Raw genomic sequence first — 25,800 nt, 5'->3', positions numbered from 1 at the left:
TCAGAAATGCTAAAATATCAGTGTATTGTTTTGATGTATATACTATTAGGTCGACGGAAGTTCCCATAATATAAACAAACAGCAAATGTGTATAAAACCACACAAAGATTATAATCAACTATTTATAGGAGGAAAATGCGATAGTATTTCCAGCCAAGAATTGATCAGTGTTATGCCAAGTGAGAAAAAAATACCAGTTGATAGTCCGGGTTTTTCCAAAAAGGGGAGGATGAGGGCTTCTATTTTACATTTTATTTTATTTCTTTCAGTGGCTACCAGGCATTTTAATTTAAACTGACCACCGTTTCTTCAGTTTAAAGTAGCCACTTACTTTATGTATAGTTACTTGTTCTTAAAAGATTCGTAAGTTTATGAGAAATACACATAAATGTCTTCCTTAAAAAATAAAAAAATAAAAAAAATGTTAGAAATAAAAAAATAAAAAAGGATAAGGGAGGGGACGATCAACTGGTATTTGTTTTTATTTGGCCTTATGCATCATTGCCTTCGGTCAGGGACATTACCATTGTCGCCAAACACAGGATGTATGTCTAGCAGTAAAACTATATCATTATCTATCATTAGTAATTAACGCGGGGCATCAAAATGTATGTATTATAACCAATGATATCTTTATCACCACCCGTAATATTTATGCATCATTGGTATTCATAATTCCTTCGGAGGCCATTTTGGTATTCAAATAGCTATGGTTCTCATCTCAAGGAAACCCCAAGGGAGGTGTGGATGGGACGTTCAGTGGAAAATTATGCATTGCTCTATACATTATTATACTAAGTGATAGTCAGGAAGTGAAATATGGTGAAGACTTGTTGTGCATTTTATGGGACAAGTACGACTTGGCACACAGCAAGACAGCACGCCGAGATAAGGATTGATGGCTGCTGGAACATCGCAAGTTCACAAAAATGGTGGAACCCTTTTTTTCAGAAGTGTCGTTATAATGTCCCATTACACTATTGAAGATCTCACATAACAATGCGGAAGAAGCAGTTTAAGTTTTGTATGATATTTGTATGAAGTATGATATTTGGCCCGCAACCATACGAGGAAAGAATTTATAGCCGCCGTCGCGAGTTTGCCCTTTCACACATTTAATGGTGGCAATTTGTCAAAAGGTATCATTATGATGTCCCATTACAACAATAAGTACGTCACACATTACAATACGCAAGAGGAAGTTCAAGACTTTATTTCTGGCCCTCAGCCATACGAGCTAGGGATTTATGGCGGTCATCGCGAATTTGCCCTTTCACACAAAATGGTGGACATTCTTCAGAAGTTTCATTATGCTGTCTTATTACAAAAATGAAGACGTCATGTAACCATACGGAAGAAGAAATCTCATTACAAAATTAAAGACGATTTTGCCCTTTTCGATACAAAGTTGATATTTGGCCAACAGCCATACGAGATAAGGATTTATGGCGGCCATCGCAAATTTTCCCTTACACAAAACATGGTGGCAATTTTGTGAGGTGGCATGTAAATGTCCCATTACAATAATGAAGACCTCACGTCACAATACGGAAGAAGAAATCTCCGCGTTACAATATTAAAGACTTGTGCCTTTTTTCTGATGCAAGCATGGTTCGCCGAGATAAGGATTAGTAGGATTTGAAACTTTGCATGGTGGAAATACGATATAGAAAGGTTTGCGGTAACACCATGTAATGGCTATCTCTAAATGAGTTGGGGTGGTTCTGAAAAAAAAACCCTTGGTTTCAACTCGACGTTTCGACCAGTATACACTGATCTCCAGAAGACGATCAGAGCCTTCTGATCGAAACGTCGAGTTGAAACCAACGGTTCTTTTCAGAACCACCCAACTCATTAGAGAGTGTCATTACATGGTGTTACCGCAAACCTTTCTATATCGAAATTCTGCGAACATGAGTACAAACTCAACATGAAGGAAATGAATGCACATTGTTTTAATACTGTATTCGTTTAAACAGTCAGAGCGAATGACGTTGTACTACTGTAAGCACTGGCTGATTTAAAGGCAGTGGACACTATTGGTAATTACTCAATATAACTATTAGCATAAAACCTCAATTGGTAACGAGTCAAGGGGAGAGGTTGATGGTATAAAACATTGTGAGAAACGGCTCCCTCTGAAGTGCCATAGTATTTGGGAAAGAAGCAATTTTCCACGAATTTGATTGGAGACCTCAGATTTAGAACTTGAGGTCTCGAAATCAACCATCTAAACGCACGCAACTTCGTGTGACAAGGGTGTTTTTTTTCTTTCATTATTATCTTGCAACTTCGATGACCGATTGAGCTCAAATTTTCACAGGATAGTTATTTTATGCATATGTTGAGATACACCAACTGTGAAGGCTTGTCTATGACAATTACCAATAGTGTCCACTGCCTTTAATACCATCAAGGTCCCGTGCGAGATCGATAGATCACGTATTCTATTCCTTTCAAAAAAAAATGGAGGTTAAAAAAACAGTTTTGGTTTTGCTACCTTTATGTATTCTGTTCGTTTGAATGAATGTGTATGGAGCTGGAAACGTCCTTTTATACGAAGTGTGCCTGCAATAACATTATTAGTACGTCACACCCTTTACTACGTCACCAATAACAATTTCATTCAGCACTTTTGTTTAGCACAACATTGTGACTGAACAGATTTTGTGCACACTGAATGGTAATACTATTGAGTACCGAATGATGCATTTCTTTTATACTTGACTGTAGCAACTCTTGTATCGTTGCGTTACCCGCTGCCAAAACATAGGATTCGAACTGCCTCTAACTGCCGGGCAACCTCGGTAGTCCAGTTGGTAAGACACTGCTCTAGAATTGCAAGGGTCGTGGGTTCGAATTCCAACCGAGTAACATGCCTGTGATATTTGTTCACATGACTCGGGAAAGTACGGAGTATGCAGTGTTATAACACACATCGGTGTATGGGTAAAAAAACCAAAATTTCATGCTCATACGCATGAAAAACAGTTTCACTTTATTGTAGGACACACAATAAACACACCTTGAAAACATTATTTAGTTTCAGAGTTTATTAAAGCATGGGAGTGGGCCGTTGTTAAACTGCATATGAATATGGGTAAACAACCAAAATTAATATGCTACATTTTGCGTAGCGTGTTGCTCTGCTTTAGGGCCTACAGTGGAAATCCCTCGCTGGTACTCATATAGGTTGGAACGCATTGTTCAACCTGAAGTGAGTATGTGAAAGTAATCACTTATGCATGTTATTAGCTTGTAGTTAATGTTAGTCAACCTAGACTATGTTTGCACAGTGAAGCCATCTTAATCAAAATAACGTCCAGGTGTTTCTGTGTTGAAATTAGCAAGGATACTTCCTCGTTGAAGTAGGCCTATGTAGTTTTACCAATTTCATTTGTTTAGTTTGGTTTCAATAACTAAGCCAATCGAATAGAAACAACAGTCAAAACTGTAGTTTGAAACTATTGGCTAAAAACTAAGCCAATTGAATAGAAACATTAAGTTTTGAGTCAAAACTGCATGTACTAGTATTGAAGTGCGAGACGCAGTGCAGCTTTTTGGCCAAAGAATCCAAAAGCTTATAAATAATGCAAATTTCAGATCAGAAAAACGGGCCAATAGCATTCGGTGTAGCTCTCAGCACGCACAGCTGAGTGTCCGCTCGACTGTCCATACGCTAAACATCCATACTCCATTGATCTCTCGATGGTCTTTCTCTATGGGTATACAGATGCCTGATGATGTTGTGAGTCGAGTACGACCAGTCAACCACCAACGAATCAATAAGAGCACACGGAAACCCAAGGCCAGTCTCGACACATGCAGAAAACTCATCGTTACACGCTCAGCCAACTCGTCCACCTAACTCGTCCCACCCTCTTCCTCTCTGGTGTGAGAGTGCAAAGGCGTCGATTTTGTAAGGTAAGATGAATTATCAAACATCAAACTTTGAAGAACGTATGCACTTATCAAGAAAAGAGAAGGGGTTTGCACCGGTGTTCCTGGCTGTGGCTGCTGTATGCGCCGTATAGCACAGGTTGTAAATCGTTGTAAGGTGCTAACTAATTGTTCTCAGAATTCATCACTGCAATAACTTATCTTTCTGGCAGTTTGTACATGTATATACTCAGCGCCTTGAGTACCTTGTTTGGTAGATACGTTCGCTATATAACACTTCGATATCATTATTATTAACGTTGAATTGGGTATGAAATATACAGAAGCTCTACAAGCAAATTTGATCCATCACCTGTTGCTATGCTTAGCCCAGACTTGATAGCCACTGCATAGTCAGTGCACTGACATGCAAGTTGTGTTATTGTATACGGTTTAAACGGGGTATATTCGCCGCGGACCGAAATTTGTAATCATCCCCACTCCCAGCTCTGCTGCGTTGAACAAAAATTGATGGTTTTATTCATGCTTTGTGACAACCATCACACATGCAAACCATGCAATTTTAATCTTAAACTCATCACCGGAATTATCACCATAGTAACTGTCGTTATTATAGATAGTGGAGACTTTCTTTTATTAGACGGGACTTCCCATGAGAGAAGTGTAAGGAGATAATTTGCGAGTCTATTGGTTTTGACAGGGTTTTTTTTTGTATGCGGTTTAAAGGTACCGGACACTACTGGTGATAAGTCAAAAATAAATGTAAGCATAACAAACTTACTTGGTAACGAGTAACGGAGGCCTGTTGATGGTATAAAACGTTGTGAGAAACGGCTCCCTCTAAAGTAACGTAGTTTCTGAGAAGGAGGTAATTTCTGACTAAAATATTTGAATCTGATAAAAGACTTCAAACCTGAAGTCTTTTTAGGCATCTGAAAGCACACAACCGTTTAGTTAAATGTTTTCAGAACCACCCCAACTCTTTAGAGATAATCATTACATGGTGTTACCAAAAACCTTTCCATAATGCACACAAATTTGTAGTTGCTCGAAATAATCGTTAGCATAACAACTTACTTGGTAACGAGCAATGGAGACCTGTCGATAGGCTTAATCCTAGTAAAACGGCTTCCTCTGAAGTAACGTAGTTTTTGAGAAGGAGGTAATTTCTCACTTAATTATTTGGGTTGAATAAGAGACCTCAGCTGAGGTCTCAAATGAGACCTCAAGTTATCTGAAGGAACACAATACTTATGCAACAAGGGTATATTTCTTGCATTTTCCACGACCACATTTTTTCAGGTTTGTTATTTTGTGCATTCTATGTTGAGATACACCAAGTGAGAATACTGGTCTTTGACAACCAAAGGTGTCCAGAGCTTTTAATGAAACCTCCCATGGTCATCTGTCATTCGCTTTACCAATATGCTCAAAACATATTGTATACCCTTGATAGCGTTTTTGACAGCTTCTTTTTTAATCAGAATAAATAACCTCGATGTGGTCGCCTTATTCTTGATTTGTCCAGGCAATAATTGTAACTTTGCGCTTCTCACTGAATTTAAATGGACCCGTCTGATTTGTATATACATAAATTCTGTAGTTTATTGCTAACTTGGAGCAATTTGATAAAATCAGCGCGCCGTGGCTGCTGATGACGTTAATGACACTTTCATTTTAAAGGCCCTGGACACTATTGGTAATTACACAAACTAATTATTAGCATAGCGAGCAATGGAGAGCTGTTGATAGTAAACTTTGTGAGAAACGTCTCCCTCTGAAGTAACGTAGTTTTTTTTTGCAAAAGAGTTAATTTCTCACTCAAACTTTAAAAGGCCGCTGACTAGCGGTCTTTTATTATGCCTCGGAAAGCACACACATTTGTGCAACAAGGGTGTTTTTCGTTCACCATTCTCTCACATCGAGTATGCCAATCGAGTCCAAATCAAACAACATGCTTTAAAATACATACAATAACACAGGCTATACAATCAGTTACTTGTTTATTCTGGGTCTGCATTTGACTCCACGTAGTTTGAATGTGTTTTTTTTATAGAGAAGTTGGAAAACATTTGTTTTAAAGCCGCTTTTAACGAGATATAATATGTCAAGTATTGCAAAACAAAGCAATCAGTAAATGCGTAGAGGAAAATGACTGTCTGAATTTTTGTAATAAAATTAACAACAATTAGTAGCGGTACGCGGGTTTACTGTACGTTTTTCTTCTTGTTTTCTGACTGATGCATCTTTATGCGTATACATGTACGACTTTTGTATCAATTGATTCACCATGGCAACAAAACCAGGCAATTGTAGTTGTCATAGAAACGAGCTTACACGAAGGGGTACAACCGTGTTTTTTTTTATCAGACTTGGGCAAAAACTGTTTGTTATTTAAGGTAGTGCCTGTGGAGCCAAAAAAGTATATAAAAAACGCACTGATCTGGACACGTAGCGAGCGGGTTTTGTTTTCATTATACAGTCGCTTTTTATTTACAGTGATTTACGTTCAGCTGTTTTTATTAGATCTTAAATGTTTATTGTTCGATCGATCTTTGGTACAACACACACCTGTTGAAAACACCGGTTAAAATCATCACATCACAAGAAACACATTAATTGTCAAAAATGCAGACATCACTTAAACTTCAGACAAGTTCATTCGTTGCAGCTGCCTGCAGCGTTTCAAATTCAGATCGTCATCCGTGTTGAAATACCCTTGGTTGAAGCATACGGGCCTGATTTAAAACGAGAACTAACCTTGGTGCCCTTGCCCTTTCAAAAACGAAGCATAACAGGCCTCCGACTTGTATGGGTATCGCACTTTATGAATTCGTTATACCAACTTTAAGTTTAACCGGATAGAGAAGGTTCTCAATATATGAACTTCTTTCTTGGCATCAAGGAGCAGATAGCCTCTTGAAAGTGATGTAGTTATCTTCATTTACCAAGCGTAGATTAGTCAAGAAGACATGACCCGGAGCATGAATTCTTTGGCTCAGAATCACCATACCGTTAAGCTCACCTGTAGGGGACCTGAGCGTCTGGAACTTCTTGCGAGTATACTCTTCTCGACTAATTCTGAAAACTAAAGAAAACGAAGCTTGTGTTTGTTATATCCTCAGCAGCAAATTTACTTCACATGGGGATAATGTTTGTCGTCATTGCTTTAAAGCAGGACCCAATTTCATCTGCTTAGCGCGTAAACTGGGTGCTTATCATACGACACATCCGCCTAATAGAGGCCGTAAGCACGGAAGCCACATCACAATCGGCTGATTTATTTTACATGGGGATATTATGTTGGACGTCATTGTTTGAAAGCAGGACCCAATTTCATATGCTTATCACATAATTTGGTTCGCACGAAATGTCACGGTAAGCAGGGACATATAAGAACAAGCCTGAGGTCTTGATGATGGTAGAAGATCGTAAACACTGAAGAAATGAACATGTAAATAAGAAAAACATCAGTATTGTTTGCCATGTATATTTGGTTTGCGGTAACACCGTGTGTGTATCTACTTGCCGGGCAGATTTTGCTCTTTCGAGAAGTTGTTTTCCAGTCAAGTTGTTGAAAATCTGTTGGTGAACTTGCAGGAAAGTTACTGACTGCTATTATACTGAAGAGAGGTAACTCATGAATACATGAGTACATGGTCTAGATGAAATGGCGCTATATAAAAACCCATTGTATTGTATTGTAGTATAGCCTTGTTTTCCAGTCGGAGTCAGATGGTTGAAAACCCGATGGTAACCATGCAGTTTTACATATTATGGAATTGAAATTATTCAATCATGGAGGAATATCCAAACCAAATGTAAAGGTGGATATTGTGCCGTGCGTCCTGTCCAGTCTTTATGGTGGCGAGACGTGGCCTGCCACCAAACGTCTTGAGAAAAGACTAAGGAAGACAGAGATTGCTAACGAATAATGATAGGAGTTACAAAGGGTGACGAACGAGGACCTAATAAAGGATCAAGAGTTCATGATATTATTGAGATTGTCAAATAATAAAAACAGACACTTTGTAAAAATTATCATATAGTTTCGGCTGACCTGGGAGGGTGATATCAGATACCGCGTACTTTCACAGTTTTTTTTTCTTTTTTTTTAACCTCAAACACGCCTTTGGTCCTTTTCGAAACCACGGTATCGGCTTTGGATTCGGCTCAGGCTAGCTTGGCCTTGCGGTTGTTTCGACAATAATTGCGCATGCCTTGTGTATACGCGCTTAGGGCTTCAGACAAGAGGACAGAGCCTGAAGCCGAATCCAAAGCCGAACTCGTGGTTTCGAAGAGGGCCACATAGATGACGAAAGTACATGTAAGGTCTACTAAAACACTTTCAATTCAAAAACTCAGGCTGTGCCCACAGCTACCTCCAGCCAAGCAACATCAAATTATGCTTTCAGTAGGGAAAATTACACGGGGAAAAGCGGCAAACAGGTATAGCGCGATAATTCGAACTGACTTGGGTGTTTAAATCCTTAGGCGCTTTATACTAAGTGAAGCGGCCATTTTCCACTAAAGGTTGAGCATCTTCACGGCATACCTTTTAAGGTGTATCATTTTTCCCCGCTCTTTTTTGCGAGAGCCGTTTGCTGATGTTTTCACTACTCAAGCGCACCTTCACTTTTGGTTTAAATCTTACCATTAATGTACTGATGAGATTTGAGGTTGAACTTAAGTATGACCACCAACACTCGCCCTCCCCCCCCCCATGATTTTATTTGCAGAGGAAAAAAACAAATAATCTGCCAAAGCGATCGATTGGCATTATACGAGATCGAAATTTGTGAAGCCACACTTGGATGTCCTTCTGAAACCCATTACGGTGAACCACGTTTGGTTAATCAAGCGCTGTGTGACTGCTAAAATCTTATCATTGACTAATCATAATTTATCAATTCCAACTAAGCGAGATGTTGATTAAAGGCACTGGACACCTTTGGTAATTGTCAAAGACCAGTATTCTCACTTGGTGTATCTCAACATATCGATAAAATAAGTTGTGTAAAGCCATTGGACCCTTTCGGTAAACAGTATTGTCAAAGGCCCACATTTCGTGTACCACAACTTATAATCAAATAACAAACCTGTAAATTTAGGCTCAATCGGTCATCGGAGTCGGGAGAAAATAACGGGAAACCCACCCTTGTATCCGCGCGTTTCGCCGTGTCATGACATATGTTTAAAATAATCCGTAATTCTCGCTATCGAGAATTGCTATTGTTTTACTGTTTTCTCAAAAGTAAAGCATTTCATTGAACAATATTTCAAGAGAAGTCTTTCACCGCTACCTTCTGTAAACCCTGTAAGTTATTTGTAAATCTGTGAACTTTTATTTTTTTTCTGTACCGAAAGGGTCCAATGGCTTTAAGCGATGGCTGTATTCTCTCTGATAATAGGCATTACTAGGATTAAGCCTAAATTGCACAGGTTTGTTTCATGTATTCAAATGTATTCAAATGACTATGTGATGGTGGCAGCTCATACAACCAATAAAAATGTACGTAATCCAAGTTTTGACGATTCTCAAACAAAGCGATTGCTGTATTTTCTCTGAAATGGGCATGAGTAAAGTCTGTGCGTGTGGACAAAACACTAACTTGTCAACATAGGAGTGCATCAACAATAACTGAATCCCGATCCCTAATAATCAGCGTAGTGGCCGGGGGAAAAAAGTGCAAAGGTTTACAATTTCAAAGGAGTATGTTAAAAATTGCCGCTAGAAAACCCCCAGAGGACTTACTTCTTCTATTTTGACTGTTCCCAATCTACTGAACTGTAATCAATTTGCACATACACAAAACTATCATGTGTCACTAGATTGTCTAACACACTTGTTTTATTTTTCGTATTTTTTTTTTTTTTCTTTTTTGCAAAGCTGAAGAAAAAATATTCTTAAATTCGATTTAAAAAAATGTCAAAAAATTCAATCCATTCCATCATCCTTCTTACTTCACAAAAAAAAACCAGTAAAGATATTTTGTGGAGCGGCTTCACTGTCGATGTAACAAAAGCTTCCCCATCTTAACTTCTCAACTTCCAAAGCTATCTTTAAAGTAGCGTCAGAGACTGGCGACTCACAAAAATAAATTACCATAGAAAATTGATTTAAAGAGAAGTATTGCAGTTGGTGGTTGTTTAAACTGAAAATATTACATTATATTCTACTTCTGAATTATCTAATCTAACCATATGCATTTTATAACAAACGTTTTCAAACGATTTTCAAAGACCAAGCCGACCGATCCAATGCAACGTGTGCCTTCCAGTCACCTGGAAATAGAATTGTTTTCTTTCAAACATAAGAGTATATGCTTACGAACAATAAAACTATTTTTTTAGTAATTGTTTTTCACGATTTATATGTTTAAAAAATATATAAGTTGTTTGGGGGGCTGACTCCGCCTACCCACAACTCACGACTTGGTCCGTACATGTACTTTGCAGTTATGTTTACTCAAGTCTGCCTCGATTGACGTCACGAACAGCGCCCTCTCGGGTCGGGGTCTACTCTTAAATTTGTAAATAACATAAGAACTGATTTTTTTAAACCTTAAATAACTGTTTATTTTGAAAAAAATGCCACTTCCAGGTGACTTTAAAGAAAAAATTGCAGCAGATATGGGCTTCATCGTTGGGTATTGAGCACCGGCGATCCCCGTAAGTTCTAAACTCTACAAGAGTTCATGTTGAATGCCATGCATGCTCTGTTTGCCTCAGAACTGACTGATTTAATTCCCGGGGATGAAAAGTGACAATTATTTACTGCCTTGACACTTGGCGGAGAGTTAGAAAATCAAATTGAACACCCGAAGCTTAGAGAACCTTTATCAGAAAAGACGTTTCCCTATCAACGTCTCACTCACAAGAAGAAGAAGGAGAGTAAAAAAAGCACTCAACTTGGCAGTTTCCCGCCCGAATGAAGAATATTGTTAGAGAGTTAGAAATCAAATTGACAACCCGAAGCTAAGAACTTTTATCAGGACAGACGTTTCCCTCTATCAACGTCTCACTAAACTTTGTATTTTCCCGCCTAAAATTAAGAATATTTTTACGGACAAGGCAACTTTCGTCAGCCGTAGAAATGGCTAAAGTGAGATTGTCCTGACATACGTGGATAATTCTCTCTTAAAGCTGCTATCAATGAATCACTCTAAAGCTGAAAAGACACAATTTGGTAATATTTTCCCGCCTTAAAAGAAGTACATTGCTACGAACTAGGCTTAACTCCTCTGCCGTAGAAATTGTTAAAGTGAGATTGTCCTGACCATTACGTGGACGTCTCATAAAGCCCTGTACCTTGTTTGTGCAATGATATTGAGTAGGATACAAGGAGTGACAGACTTTGATTAGACATTGACAGGGTGTAAAGCTGGCAAAGCTTCTTGAATCACCGAAGGACATCTCTTGATTATCGTTTCAGGGTATAATCACCTTCACACGTAAAGGATGTTCTACCGTTTTGTGTTGGACCAATAATAATGAGAGAACTCAAATAATTGCCTTTATAAAAACCTGCTCATATCGTCACTAAAAACTACATGTATTTAGTAAAGAAAGGTTTGAGGTGACACATTGTAAGGTATTCCTTAAAGAAACTAGACTCTATTGGTAATTGTCAAAGACCAGTCGTATCACTTATAGTGTATCTCAACATATGCATTACATAACAAACCTGCGGAAATTTAAACTCGATTGGTCGTCGGTGCTTGATTTCGGAACCTCAAAATCTAATTCTGAGGTCTCGCAAAAAAACAAATCGTGGAAAATTACTTCCTTCTCGAAAACTGCTACGTTAAAGGAAAACCGTAAAATTTCGGGGCATGTTTGTGGGTTATTATAATTATTCTATTTTTAAATTATCACATATAACCATTTGCATTTCATAACAAACGGCCTCAAACGATTTTCAAATACCAACTCGACCGATCCAAGGCAACGTGTCTCTTTAAGTCTTGCCTTAATTAAACTAGTAATAAACGATTTGTCCCAATTCATATCTCCTGTTCACACGTACGCCCTCTCGTGGTGTCATTAACAATATTCTACAGACAGCCTTGGGGAATAATTGTGTCAATAACTCAATATGAGTTCTGTTTTCGCACTTATCCAAATATAGTTAGGCCTATGTTATTAAATCATGTGTCCAATTTGGTTGTCACATACCATGAGCCAGTCGTTATTAAATTAAAGTTTGTGATGGGGTTTATTTTTCATGTAAACACACCTGAGTCTTGTGTTAAAGGCAGTGGACACTATTGGTAATTACGCAAAATAATTATTCGCATAAAACCTTTCTTGATTACGAGTAATATTGAGAGGTTGGAAACGGCTCCCTCTGAAGTGACGTAGTTTTTGAGAAAGAAGTAATTTTCCACAAATTTGATTTCGAGACCTCAAGTTTAGAATTTGAGGTCTCGAAATCAAGCATCTGAAAGCACACATATTGGTGTGACAATGGTGTTTTTTCTTTCATAGTTATCTCGCAACTCCGACGACCAATCGAGCTCAAATTTTCACAGGTTTGTTATTGTATGCATATGTTGAGATAACACATTGTGGGAAACGACTCCCTTTTACGTTACGTAGTTTTTGAGAAAGAGGTAATTTCTCAATAAAATATTAAAAGACTTCTAGATAGAATGTCTGTTATTCCTATCTGAAAGCACACAAATTCGTCAACAAAGGTGTTTTTTCGCTCATCATTTTCCCGCAACTTTGCCAGTGACCAATTGAGCCTAAATTTTCACAGGTTTTTTATTGATGCACATGTTGAGATACACCAAGTGAGAAGACTGGACTTTGACAATTACCAATATTGTCCAGTGCCTTTAAATTTAGTTGTAACAACCGACATTAGGCTGTTTTTGGTTAAGTGTTTTCTGATACTGCACTTCCCGAATACGCTTCACTTCAGAGGGAAATACCTCACATCAGACAAAAAAAGGTTGTATAGCATGAACTTCGTAATCGGTAAGCTTTCAAACTAAAATAAAACATTTTTTTTTATTTTATCCTGACTAATCCAGTATAACTATTATATTTTGAGTTGACAATAATTTTGCAAGGTCAAAAACCTGTCCGAATTTTGATCTGAATACTGAATAACCCGCATCCATTGTTCGACGCAACACAGTATCATTCCTTTGAGGTATCGCCGACATGTCCACGCAATAAGAATAATTCCTGTTAGGTATGCACAGTCTGAGAAACGTATCTGACAGTAAAGTTTCGAAGTGAAATCATATTCAAATTTATGTTATAGGCCTACTTTCGAAAGCTGTTGTACGTCTTCTCAAGTAAGTTTTTACTGCCATTTATTTTGAGAGTGATGGGCTATGTTGTGAATTCAGCTACACTATTCCTATTGCTGTGAATGGTTTTCTTATTGTTTCGGTCACCTAACGTTCCAAGTGCCTTTGAAACTGTGTGTGTTTTGGGGGGATTCGAAAAGGTCCCTTCATCCCTACAGCTATCGCCAGAAAGTCAACCAAAAATACGGAATTGTTAACAAGCGACAGATTGTTTGCTTCCAGCGCTAGAATTCCAATTACCAAACCTGAACGCCACGTAGCATAATAATCATCGCGGTACTGTGTTTTTTTTTATCAAGAGGTAGATTTGAAATGGCTTCACTTTGTTGGCCTTGATTGTAATTTTCTTTTGACACCATTTTGAGCACGGATGAAAGTAGTTTGATTTGATGCTCTTGTATAGGCAGCCATCCCCCTTCCTTCTGAGACTAGAGTAACTACTACCGCTGTCTATAGCTATCCACGTCAAATACCCTTGCATCATACTTTTGGAGAGCTGACATCTCTTTCTCTACTGTTGGCGGAAGTTTTACTGAATATAAACCAATCTTTTCCTGTCCTCATGTCCATTGGGAGACTTTGGGACGCTATAGGTGGCAGCAGACTTACCAGGTAAATTTCCATTGTTTACGTAGTTCTGAGCGTGCGCACATGACCGAGAACAATGGATTTTACCTGGTAAGTCTGCTGCCACCTAGCGTCCCAAAAGTCTCCCATTATGAACAACAGTGTAAAACCAGTAGCACTTATCTCGATATTAATAACAATCGCTGTGTCAATTGTGAATAAAAGTCGCTTGAATTCGGTGATCGACTCGACCGATCCGGGCAACTAAACATGTTTCTTTAATGTTTTCTGTCACAAATTTGTTGCCTGTATGTTTATACATTTGATTTTTTTTTTTTTTTTTTTTTTTTTTTTTTTTTTTTTTTTATTATAATAGTGATGATTTTAATGACTATTTTGTAAACTGTACATTTCGGCTTTTAGCCGCTGTATTGCAGTGTTTTAATAAATAAACCATGAATAATTGAATTTGTCAAAGTGCAAGAGCAGCAAAGAGTTACTTATTATTAGCTGTTGTTCTGATCATGCAGTGGGTGTCTTTATAAACAAACAAAAAGTGTACCCATGATTGTTGCATGTGCACGTCGTATACTCAAACTCCCTTATTACAAGATGTAAAAATGCTAGTAGTACGATGAACACTCTGCTCAGCAAAACAAATGTGTCTGGGGTCGACTTCACAAAGATTTATGACTAGTCCTAACTATAGGACTAGTCCTAAGAGATAACACAAACGTACATCTAGTCCTAAGTTAGGACAAGTAACACGTCCTAACTCGAGATAAGACTAGTCCTAACTCTTTGTGAAATCCACCACAGGTCTGCCATCACCCTAGTCTTGGTGCAAGACGTTACTCGTTTCCTTTTTACGCACACCGCGGCCAATTCACCGACAGCGCGCGCGCCGACTCACCTGACTTTAGTTCACTCACCGCCCCGGTTTCTCCGGGACGGTGAGTGGACTATAAGTCAGGTGAGTCGGTGCGCGCGCTGTCGGTGAATTGGCCGCGGTGTGCGTGAAAAGGAAACGAGACACGTCTAGCAGCAAGACTACCATCACCCCTAAGTATGTATTTGCAATCCATGCACAACATAAGCCCTCGTTAGAAATACGATGCATTAATGGTGTTCCTATGGGACCTACTTCGTTCCTTAAAGGTAAAACAAAAAACACGTTCGAATCCATCATGGATTTTAGGGGGGAAAATATCCAATTACCGTAGTGATTGGTTTTCACGCGTTCCCTTATGTCCCTCTGAAACATGTTGCGTATAAACTTCCCCGTTGGTACAAGCTTTTCAAAGATTAAATTGAACTCTTTTTCCCCTCTCCCTTGTTTTCCTTCTTCAAAAATTACATTACAAAACCGCGCTTTGGAGCAGCGGGTCTGACGTCACTGGGGTATCAACTGACGCCTTGTGAAAGACGTCTTTGATTGGCACAAGCCCCCCCCCCCTCGTGACGTAGGGGGGGGTGAATGACATTCAAAATGGCTCCCCGGGTACTTCAGAATGCATTATGGGATGAAGGGACAGGATTTCTCCGGCCGTTAGATCTGTTAATATCACCCATGAAGTCTGAAGGGATTCCGCTCTTTGTTTCCCGTACTTTGTTTGATAATGTCTGACATCCCAACTGAATAGTTGGAACATGATTTTCTTACTGCTTACTTACTCATCCTAAGTACGTCAAATTACAAACTTGGACTACTCCCCAGGTGGCGAGACTTTAAAGACATGATGTTTGCAAAAAAAAAGTATTAATTTTAATACAATTATTATAGGCCTAACCATCAAATGGTCTGAGTTGATTAGAGATTTTGATAATGTTGGCAGACAACCACTTTTCATCAATCAATCAATCATCATGCATTGATACGATGCCAGAAAATTTAATCTCGAAATGATGGTGCTTAGTAGTCAAATCAAAAGTACATTGAGTTTTGAAATGACGTGCTAAAAGTTTAAGCAAAATTTTGTTCGCAAAAAATAATCTATTTTGATGGAAAGAAATGCTCTAATGGGCAAAAACTAACTATTCATTTGAAGAAGTATGAATATTGATCAACGAGGAGCACACATTACCGAATTTGGACACTATTGGTAATTAATCAAAATACTGGTTAGCATAAAAACTTACTTAGTAACGAGCAATGGAGAGCTGTTGATAGTATAAAACATTGTGAGAAACGGCTCCCTCTGGAGTGCTTTTAAAAATGTCAGGGAAACAGTAAGCTCATACGGTACTATATAATAATAGACTAAAAACGGGCGTTTATTTAAACACGAATTAAAAAAAATCGGGTTTTTTTTAAGCTCAATATCTTGACAATTTTGCCTCGCACTCTAAACCGTTTCAGCTCAAGAAACTGTCCAGCAATGAAACAGTTCCTTAAAGACCGAATAACGATACCATCAAGATAACCTTCCTCGTTGTCTTAAACCGTAAGATCTCTTTTCCCTTTAAAGGCACAGAACACCTTTGGTAATTGTCAAAAGCCAGTCTTCTCACTTGGTGTATTACCTACCACATGCATAACATAACAAACCTTGGATAACTTGGGCTCAATTATTGATCATCAAATTTGCAACAGAAAAAATGAAAGAGAAAACACCCTTTATTACTTTGAGTGCGTTCAGATGCATATTACAATAAAAGGCTTCAGCTGAAGTATTTTAGTATTTGAGTAAGACATTACCTCTTTCTAAAAAGTTACGTTACTTCAGAGGGAGTCGTTTCTCACAATGTGTTATACTGCTCTCAACACTGCTCTCCATTGCTCGTTACAATTAAGTTCTCATGCTAACAACTATTTTGAGTAATTACCAATAGTGTCCAGTGCCTTTAAAGACTGGATAACGATTACACCAAGATAACCTTCATATAGTTGTCTTAGAGACACTGGACACTATAAGTAATTGTCAAAGACCAGTCTTCTCACTTGGTGTATCTCAACATGTGCATAAAATAACAATCCTGTTAATATTTAAACTCAACTGATCGTCGAAGTTGCGAGATAATAAATACTTCTTTCTCGAAAACTACGGTACTTCAGAGGGAGCCGTTTCTCACAATGTTTTATGTTGTCAACAGCTCCCCATTACTCGTTACCAAGTAAGTTTTCATGCTAGCAAAAATCAATAGAGTCCGGTGCCTTTAACTTGTACTAAAAGCGAAAGATATTTCTTCAGATGGCGAACTCTCCCCACAGGCCTCCTGCGACATGTTTAAAAGTGGGATGTTTCTTGTAAGACGTCTCATACCTGAGGCATCTTCTAAGACTCTTGAGATTTCACATCCACGTTCTACTTGATCATCCCATTGCTCCTCCTACATACGCACTTAAGATGTGATGTTGAAGCACTCTGAGATATCCCTCCCGTCTGGTCATGCCTATCGGACTCCCCATCTCATCTTCAACTCAACAACACCTCCTCGGTGTTCAACTTGTTTTGCCCTCTTCGTCTATATGCGTACATACTAACACTGTTAAAAAATATGTTTAGAGTTTTAAAGACACTGGACATATTTTTTGTAATCTCAAAATAATGTTTAGCATAACAACCTACTTGGTACATTAGCGAGCAATGGGGAGCTGTTTATAGTATAACCCATTGTGTGAAACGGCTCCCTCTGAAGTGACGTTTGAGAAAGCGCTAATTTCTCAATTTAATAAAGCACATACTTGTGGGACAAGGGTGTTTCTCTTTCATATCTCTCGCGCAACTTCGATGACCAATTGAGTCCAAATGTTCACATAGTTGTTATTTTATGTCTCTCTCAGAGATACAAAAAGTGAAATCCGTCTGGTGAAGTACTGGTCCAGCGCCTTTGAACAAAATAAATGTGCTGTACCCAGTTTTTAAACATGTTTAAATGACAAACAAGCATGCTTACATTTTGACTCCCGCTCAAATGGTTTGTAGCATTCAAACACAAACAAGAATCTAAACATTTCACAAATGCGAAACAAAATTTGGAACAAAACTTATAAGTATAAACTATTTCAATCATCAATATCATAGTATACGACAATAATTTCTATCCTTGTAGATAGCTTCAAGCAGTCAGTTTTCTGTACGCTTCGTTTTTGAAACGTCAAAGGCAGCGAGGCATTTTCTCCTTGGTAAAGGGCACTTTATGAGGAAAATTGTAAATTTCTACTGGAGCATTTCACGGGCACCAAAAAATGACCAGTGGGCATGGATACAATCGCCTTTGCTGTCAAGCTTGCTATATCCGAATACATGCACTGTTTAGTACGCAGTGAGAAAGGCATGGTGTTTAAGTGCAACATCAACGTGAACAGAAATATTTTTTTGAACAATACATTTCACATGTGATTCATAATAAATTTAATACAGATAGATCACTGTGCCATTCTTATTTCATAATAACGCATTCACACGCAGAGATGGCGTTCCAACTTGTACCGTTGAGAGCGCTATACTACTTGTCCGTCCTCAATAATCAGCAAGCAGAGGGCGCTATAACAGTTTATCATCCATGTCTAAAATCGTATACTGCATACAAACCAGTCACCAAGAATAATTATAAAGTGTAGATTCGTGGATAGAATCTCTATCCACGAATCTACACTTTCTCGTCCATTTTCTTTAACGTAAAGTCAAGAACCCGTAAATTGCCACGAACGAACTGCCAATTTTTTTCCCCATATTATTAGACCTAATGACGCTGGTTGGACTTTTGTCAAGAAACTGTCAAGAAGTGACACTAAAAAAAATTAAGCGCGCACTTAAAGGAACAAACACTCTGGTAGATAGAAACTGACAAAGGCAGTAGAATAATCCATCAATTGCAAATCAAGAATTACTTCAAATGTTTGTTCTCTTCCATTCAACATGTGTTCTACTGTGTGACTGTGTAGATTAAACTTGCTTTAAGTCCCGGGACACTACATGTCAAATTACTCAATAAAATTACTCAATAATAATACAAAATTAAACTCGAAATGGCACTGGCAGATAGACAGATGGTTGATGTTTATTATCCCATAAAGACACTTCGTACTCGACCACAAAGAAAATATATACCAGCGTAAAAATGTTGATATTTATGACAACGGCAATTGAACCATAGCTTGGTGGTTCACTAAGATTGACATAATAATACCAGCATCATTATAAACAAAAGTAGTTTATCCAAAATGAACAAACCCCGACGTAGGAAAATAACAAGCTTGGTGTTAAACAAACAAATATTAACTTTGCTTTGGTTTATAGGCCACATCTAAACATAACGGTGAGAAAGTCTTTTATGCGATTGCGCGATCTGTGTGTGGTGAAATAGGAAGATTCCTTGGAAGAAATACTCATCATGGGCGGGACCTCGCTTCTAGAACCAGAACCTCTCAGTTGTTAAAAATCAAGAAGTTACAGATTCTGCCAATCACACGAAAAACAAAGCTGCAATTTGACAAATATGTGGATTTTTGTTTTCATGTGTATGGCCACTTATTCCGTCCTTGTATTCTCTCAGTTTGGGTTCTTGGCTGGTAAAAAGTGATACCCCCTAAAATCCCTTGGCTTCACGACCGAAATAAGTGACATAAAATGAAAAGGTTCACCGTACTTCTTTCATGAACATTTGAACTCAATGAGAGATTCATAACATCGGGAAAATTCCGAGAAAAACATGCCTGTTTTGTATATGCTTAGTTTAGTTTATTACCTTTATTCTACATAACATCAAAATATATTGTGGTTCAAAAAGGGTATCCCCGAACAGGCATGCATTACCAATAAAAAATGGGGACCCTTGATCACAAATAAAAATAGAAGTTAGAACCATGTTAGAATATACAAAGAAAACAGCAAAAAATATGCCAAAATAATCTGTAAACATTGATCTATATCTATAGTAAAAAGGCTGACAAAATCACTTTCAAAATAATATATCATAATATTATTGTAATATTCATTCCCTTTTATCTTTATAATTATCGATATAAATACTTGGTAGGCTTTGGCTTCCAAGCAGCATAGACAATTATTGGATAAAAAATATCTGTTTATAAGTTTTTAATTTCGGTTTGTATGTTTCGGCTCGGCACCTCAGCACGATCACAGCACACGTCTTCGGTTTATCTTGACGCGACATATTAACTTTGAAAGGCAGTTCAATAATACTAGCCATTGGGTTTACTTGGTGGTGTACTTCTTGCCTGGTTTACTAATTAGGTTTCATTAATTAAGGATACAATATTTTACAGGAGCAGGTAAACTAAACGCATGCATAGCTGTAGGGTGTTGCTGACATTTTACGGGTTCGTTGCAATTTGAGGCTCCTTATCAGAACTGGTTAGAGGGGGGGGGGGGGGGGGAAGCGCGTCGATTCTCCCGGTTGTCCCTGGGCGAGACGTACCTCGGTTGATTAAAGTTTCCCGGTCAAGAGTGATTTGGCCTGAGAGGCAATATTCACGTCGGTCAATAATATTACCGAACAAACAATAATATTACGGATCCCAAATTTTTAAAATCAGGACTGTACGCTTAGTTTTGTTTTTGAAAGGGCAGGGCACCAAGGCACTTTCTACTCATGGTAAAGGAACATGAGGAAATTGACAATTTTCTACTGGAGCATTTCAAGGGCACCAAGGCAATGAATGGCCAGGGCGCATGTAGGCAATCGCCTTCGTTGCCTCCTTGAAGAATCAGGCATGTAAAATATTAAATAATATAAGTTATGGAAATAATATTATTAGTAGGATATTAAACTGTGCATGTGGAAATGTAACTAAAAAAGGTTTGCGGTAACACCATGTAAACATCTCTTTTCAGGTGAGTGGTGGTGTTTCTAAAAAAAAAAAGAAAAAAAAAAAAGAACCAAAAAACAAGATAACCAGAGCATACTGATCAAAACGTTGAGTCGTAAACCACCGGTTTTTTTCAGAACCAACACTATACTCAACAAGGAGATTTTCACTGGGTGTTACCGCAAACCTCTCTTTTTGTTTGAAATAAAATCAGGGGAATATGAAATAAAATAGCGCTAAAGTCAAATACGTCTCATGGTGTTACCGCAAACCATTCTTGCTTAGTCAGAAATAATTAAAGACAGTGGACACTATTGGTAATTACTCAAAATGATCATGATCATAAAACCTTTCTTGATTAATAGAAATAGGGAGATGTTGATAGTATAAAACATTGTGAGAGACAGCTCCCTCTGAAGTGACGTAGTCTTCGAGAAAGAAGTAATTTTCCATGAATTTGATGTTGAGACCTCAGATTTAGCATGTGAGGTCTCGAAATCAAGCATCCGAAAGATCACAACTTCGTGTGACCGCGGTGTTTTTTCTTTCATCTCGCAACTTCCATGTCCGAATGAGCAAAACATTTTCACAGGTTTGTTATTTTATGCATTATTATGTTGAGATACAGCAAGTGGGAAGACTGGTCTTTGACAATTAAAAATAGTGTCCAGTGTCTTTAAAGGGAAGTATGAAATAAAATAGGTTAATTTCAAAGCAGGCCCATTTCTAACAATGTATATTCATGTATAGAGTCAACACACCGTGCAAATACTGAGCGTTATTAGCTGTATATACTGAGCTGTATGTTGACTATTTTTTGTCGCCTCGAATCATGTGATGTGTGAAGTTGTTTACACGGTTATTTATAACTCCGATTGTCTGATAAGTCTATTGGATTTTGATGGAAAAACTAACAATTGCGACCTCCCTTTATTGATTCTGTAAATCTCGTTATACATCATTCTTTATGCATGACAGATCTTTCATTATTCATGACAGAATCATTCATTATTCATGACGCCTAGATCATGCATCATTTATAACTCCTTATGCTATTCATAATTCATGACCATTCAACATTTATAACTTTCTACAGAGGCCACGAAAGCGTTTGCCTCCGTGCTGGTCATTGCCATCGTGCCCCCTGGCCCCCTGGTCATTGCCATCGTGCCCCTGTTCATTGCCATCGTGCCCCCTGGTCATTGCCATCGTGCCCCTGTCCATTGCAATCGTGCCCCTGGTCATTGCCATCGTGCCCCCTGGCCCCCTGTTCATTGCCATCGTGCCCCTGTTCATTGCCATCGTGCCCCTGTTCATTGCAATCGTGCCCCTGGTCATTGCCATCGTGCCCCCTGGCCATTGCCATCGTGCCCTTGAAATGCTCCAGTAGAAATGTTCATTTTTCCTAATAGGGTGCCCTTCACCAAGGAGAACATGCCTTTGTGCCCTTTCCCTTTCAAAAACGAAGCATACATGCCTGAAGACAGATCAGACATTATGCAAGACTTCTATCATTTTTTAAAGTATTATTTATTATTTGTTTATTTTAAATCTTTAGACATACACAATAGTTACAAGTTGTACAGGGGCTGTCAAGGTTAAAACACAAGTATAAAAACTGTCATCAAAAGATGTGTAAAACCAGACCCCTGCCAACGAGAAAAATATAATTATACAATATAAAAAGGTGATTGCACTGAAACATTTAAAAAAAAAAAAAAAAAAAAAAAACACAAGCAAAACCAGTCTATTGTCATTCATATAGTCAAAACTCATATTTATAACTAATCATGCACGGGCCACCATCGTTGAGGCCCACTCCACAAGTTGATTCGATTGTTGTCTGACTACCATCAACATTATAATGGACTCTCTACGAACTCGCATGAACAAGCAATTAGTCGAACTCGGGAAAATATACAGTGATTATTATCTGTGGTAAAAAACTAACTTGTTTACTTATCCCCGATGCAAAAGTAATTACCAACTCATTGGACCCTTGCAAACTATTATTCTTACTGGTACAGTAACAAGGGAATCAATGTGTGGTGAAGAGGTTTTCAACTAGTGGTTTAATCCCAACTAGGCCTGGTTCTTGATAGTTTTACCGAGACGAAGTCGAGGTAAATTATCAAGAACCAGGCCTTGATTACTCGATTTTCTAGCAGAATGTCTTCTACAGTTGCCACACATTCCCACTTTAAAGAATTGTTTGACAGAAAATTCTGCTTAGCATATTTCTTGGCAAAGCTAGAAATGGCCGCGGTTACCATCAGTTACAGCCACGGAAATTGTATGTATTCTGGGGTCAATTTCATAGAGTTGTTAAGCACAAAATCTTGCCTTTTAGTCAGTGGACACTATTGGTTATTACTCAAAATAGTTATTAGCATTATGCCTTACTTGGTAACGAGATAATGGGGAGAGGTTGGTAGTATAAAACATTGTGAGAAACGGCTCCCTCTGAAATTGAGTAGTTTTCGAGAAAGAAGTAATTTTTCACGAATATGATTTCGAGACCTCAGATTTAGAACTTGAGGTCTCGAAATCAAGCATCTGAAAGCACACAACTCCGTCTGACAAGGGTGTTTTTTCTTTCATTATTATCTCGCAACCTCGACGACCAATTGAGCTCAATTTTCACATGTTTGTTATTTTATGCATATGTTGAGATACAGCAAGTGGGCAGACTGGTCTTTGACAATTACCAATTGTGTCTACTGTCTTTAAATGCAATGGACGTGAGGTTCTATGCTGACAATTATTTGGAGTAATTAACAATTGTATTAAAGTGTACTGGTCCAGTGCCTTTAACTAAATTGTTTTAAAGGCACTGTGCACGTTTGGTAATTTTCAAAGACCAGTGTTCTCATTTGGTGTATCCCATCATAAGCATAAAATAACAAGCCTGTGAAAATTTGGGCTCAATTGGTCTTCGAAGTTGCGAGAAAATGATGAAAGAAAAAACACCCTTGTTGGACGAATTTGTGTGCTTTCAGATCAGAATAAAAGACTTATTATTTTAGTGAGAAATTACCTTTTTCTCAAAAACTACATTACTTCAGAGGGAGTCATTTCCCACAATGTTTTATATTAACAACAGCTCTCCAATGCTCGTTACCAAGTCAGTTAACATTTGTTTTGAGTAATTACCAAACGTGTACCTTCCCTTCAATTAAACAATTTGTATTTGTTCCGTTTTTATACAGGGAGCGAAGTTGGATCGAACAGGTGGCTGTGCAAACTGACAACAAACACAGCAGTATTTAAACCAGCACCGGGACAACGCGAGTGCCCATGCATGATTCTGACACTTGACACTCGGCTGGAGTTCTCTCAGAAATTGCTTCCGAGCGTGGAGTCGAACACCACACACTGCAAATGCTTGAATCAAATGATACATATCTAATAAACTAAACAAACAAAAACTGTATCTTTATTCCAAAATTTAAACAAATATTTATACTACGTAGTGTTGAATATACCCGTCGGCAAGCAACATTCAATTGATCAACTTTATGATTTTCGTGATTACAATACAAGGTCAGAGTATTATTTGATTCAATTGATGATAAAAAAAAAGTCAGTCAAGCGCAACCTCCTTTATACACAAACCCCCAATCCAGTGCTGTGCATACCTTATCTGACGTTTGTGATTACTAATTATTCATTATTCATGTCGCCACCAAGCGACACGAAAGGTAGTGGGAAGAAAGCTGCCGCATTAGGCACGGGGCTTGCCAGCAGCACGCCGGGCAGCGGAGCTCACAGCAAATTTGTCGTCACCAAAACGATGGGTAATGGGGCCGGATCGCAATCGCGGTCCCATGCACCCAACTCGCAGAATGGTAAGAGTGAGGACTCGGACCTGGCCAAACTGAAAGCCAGAGTGGCTCGACTGGCTCTGGATTTACGGGAAAAGGACACCGAACTGCAGAACATCAAAGAGCAGATTAAATCTCGCGATGGTGTCATCTCGGAACGGGACAGCGAGATCGGGAAACTTCGAGAGGAGGTGCACAAACTGCGTTCTGTGTTGCAGCAGAGGACACTTCAAGATGTGGTCCGGCCGGATATCATGTCTACGATCTCAGAGGAACACGGAATGGCCGGAGGAAATAAGGAACGAAACAAGAAACAAGGAGTTTCCGGAGAAAGTGGTATTCACAATAACGTGACGTCGACATCTGCAGACAACTTACAGAGATACGAAAAGGATTCAAGGTAAATAACAACACAATTTTTTCAGTTACATTTTCTCTGTAAATTATTTTGAATATTAATATTTTGTGGGATGAGCATCCTCCCGCGATGCAATGGCATTGTAATCATACCAAGGCCTATTGGCCTATTGTCTTGAATTGAGTTGTTTTAATTTGGATGTAATTGTAATTTATTTATTTGTATCAACAATCCACGTTGTACAACCATGCATGTACGATTACAGTATTTATTATTTCCCCACGACAAAATCTGTAACTTTAAAATCAAAATATTGATTGAAACGAAACAGATTATTATTGACAAAAATATTATCCAATACTAATAATATTACATGATGATTAAGAATCACACACAACACACACATGGTGTTTATCCTATCGGTTATAGCTACACACAACACACACAACACACACACACACATCGCGTTGTTAAGCAGCGCATCTTCGAACCGTTCCTCTATTGACTTGTTTCCATGGTAACCTTTCAGCGCTATGATAATTCAGAGTTTTTTATATAACGAATCATTCACAACGGTGGGGAAACCTTTTCAAAGATGCATTCACAAACATGTTCGCGTCATCATCTTAAAGGAAGTGGACACTATTGGTAATAACACTCCAAATAATTATCAGCATAAAAACTTACATGGTAACTAGCAATGTAGAGGTGTTGATAATGTAAAATAGTGTAAGAACCGTTTCTCTGAAGTAGTGTAGTTTTTGAGAAAGAAGCATTTTTCCACGAACTTGATTTCGAGACATCAGAATTAGATTTTGAGGTCCCGAAATCAAGCATCTGATAGCACACAACTTCGTGTGACAAGGGTGTATTTTCTTCCATTATTAGCTCGCAGCTTCGACGACCAATTGAGTTCAAATTTTCACAGGTTTGTTTATTTTGTGCCTAATGTTTAGATACATCAAGTGAGAAGACTGGTCTTTGACAATTATTACCAAAAGTGTCCAGTGTCTTTAAAAAAATATATACTAAACTCATACAATTTTTTAC

The 25,800-nt window shown here is 38.3% G+C and overlaps 1 protein-coding gene across 2 annotated transcripts in view; it reads left to right on the top strand.

The window, feature by feature from the left end:
- LOC117303668 (cGMP-dependent protein kinase 1-like) overlaps positions 1–25,800 on the top strand; it is a 61,080-nt gene that overhangs the window by 5,987 nt on the left and 29,293 nt on the right. For both annotated transcript variants that reach the window (XM_033787923.1, XM_033787924.1), the window contains exons 2-3: positions 3,734–3,924; positions 23,778–24,792. In XM_033787923.1, coding sequence (XP_033643814.1) covers positions 24,137–24,792 — 656 coding nt within the window. In that variant the 5' untranslated portion in view covers positions 3,734–3,924; positions 23,778–24,136. The remainder of the gene's footprint in view (positions 1–3,733; positions 3,925–23,777; positions 24,793–25,800) is intronic.

Source organism: Asterias rubens, chromosome 20 (assembly GCF_902459465.1).
Source record: "Asterias rubens chromosome 20, eAstRub1.3, whole genome shotgun sequence".
Taxonomy (NCBI): domain Eukaryota; kingdom Metazoa; phylum Echinodermata; class Asteroidea; order Forcipulatida; family Asteriidae; genus Asterias; species Asterias rubens.
Note: the sequence above shows the minus strand (reverse complement) of the source record. Positions and strands in the feature narration are given on the sequence as shown.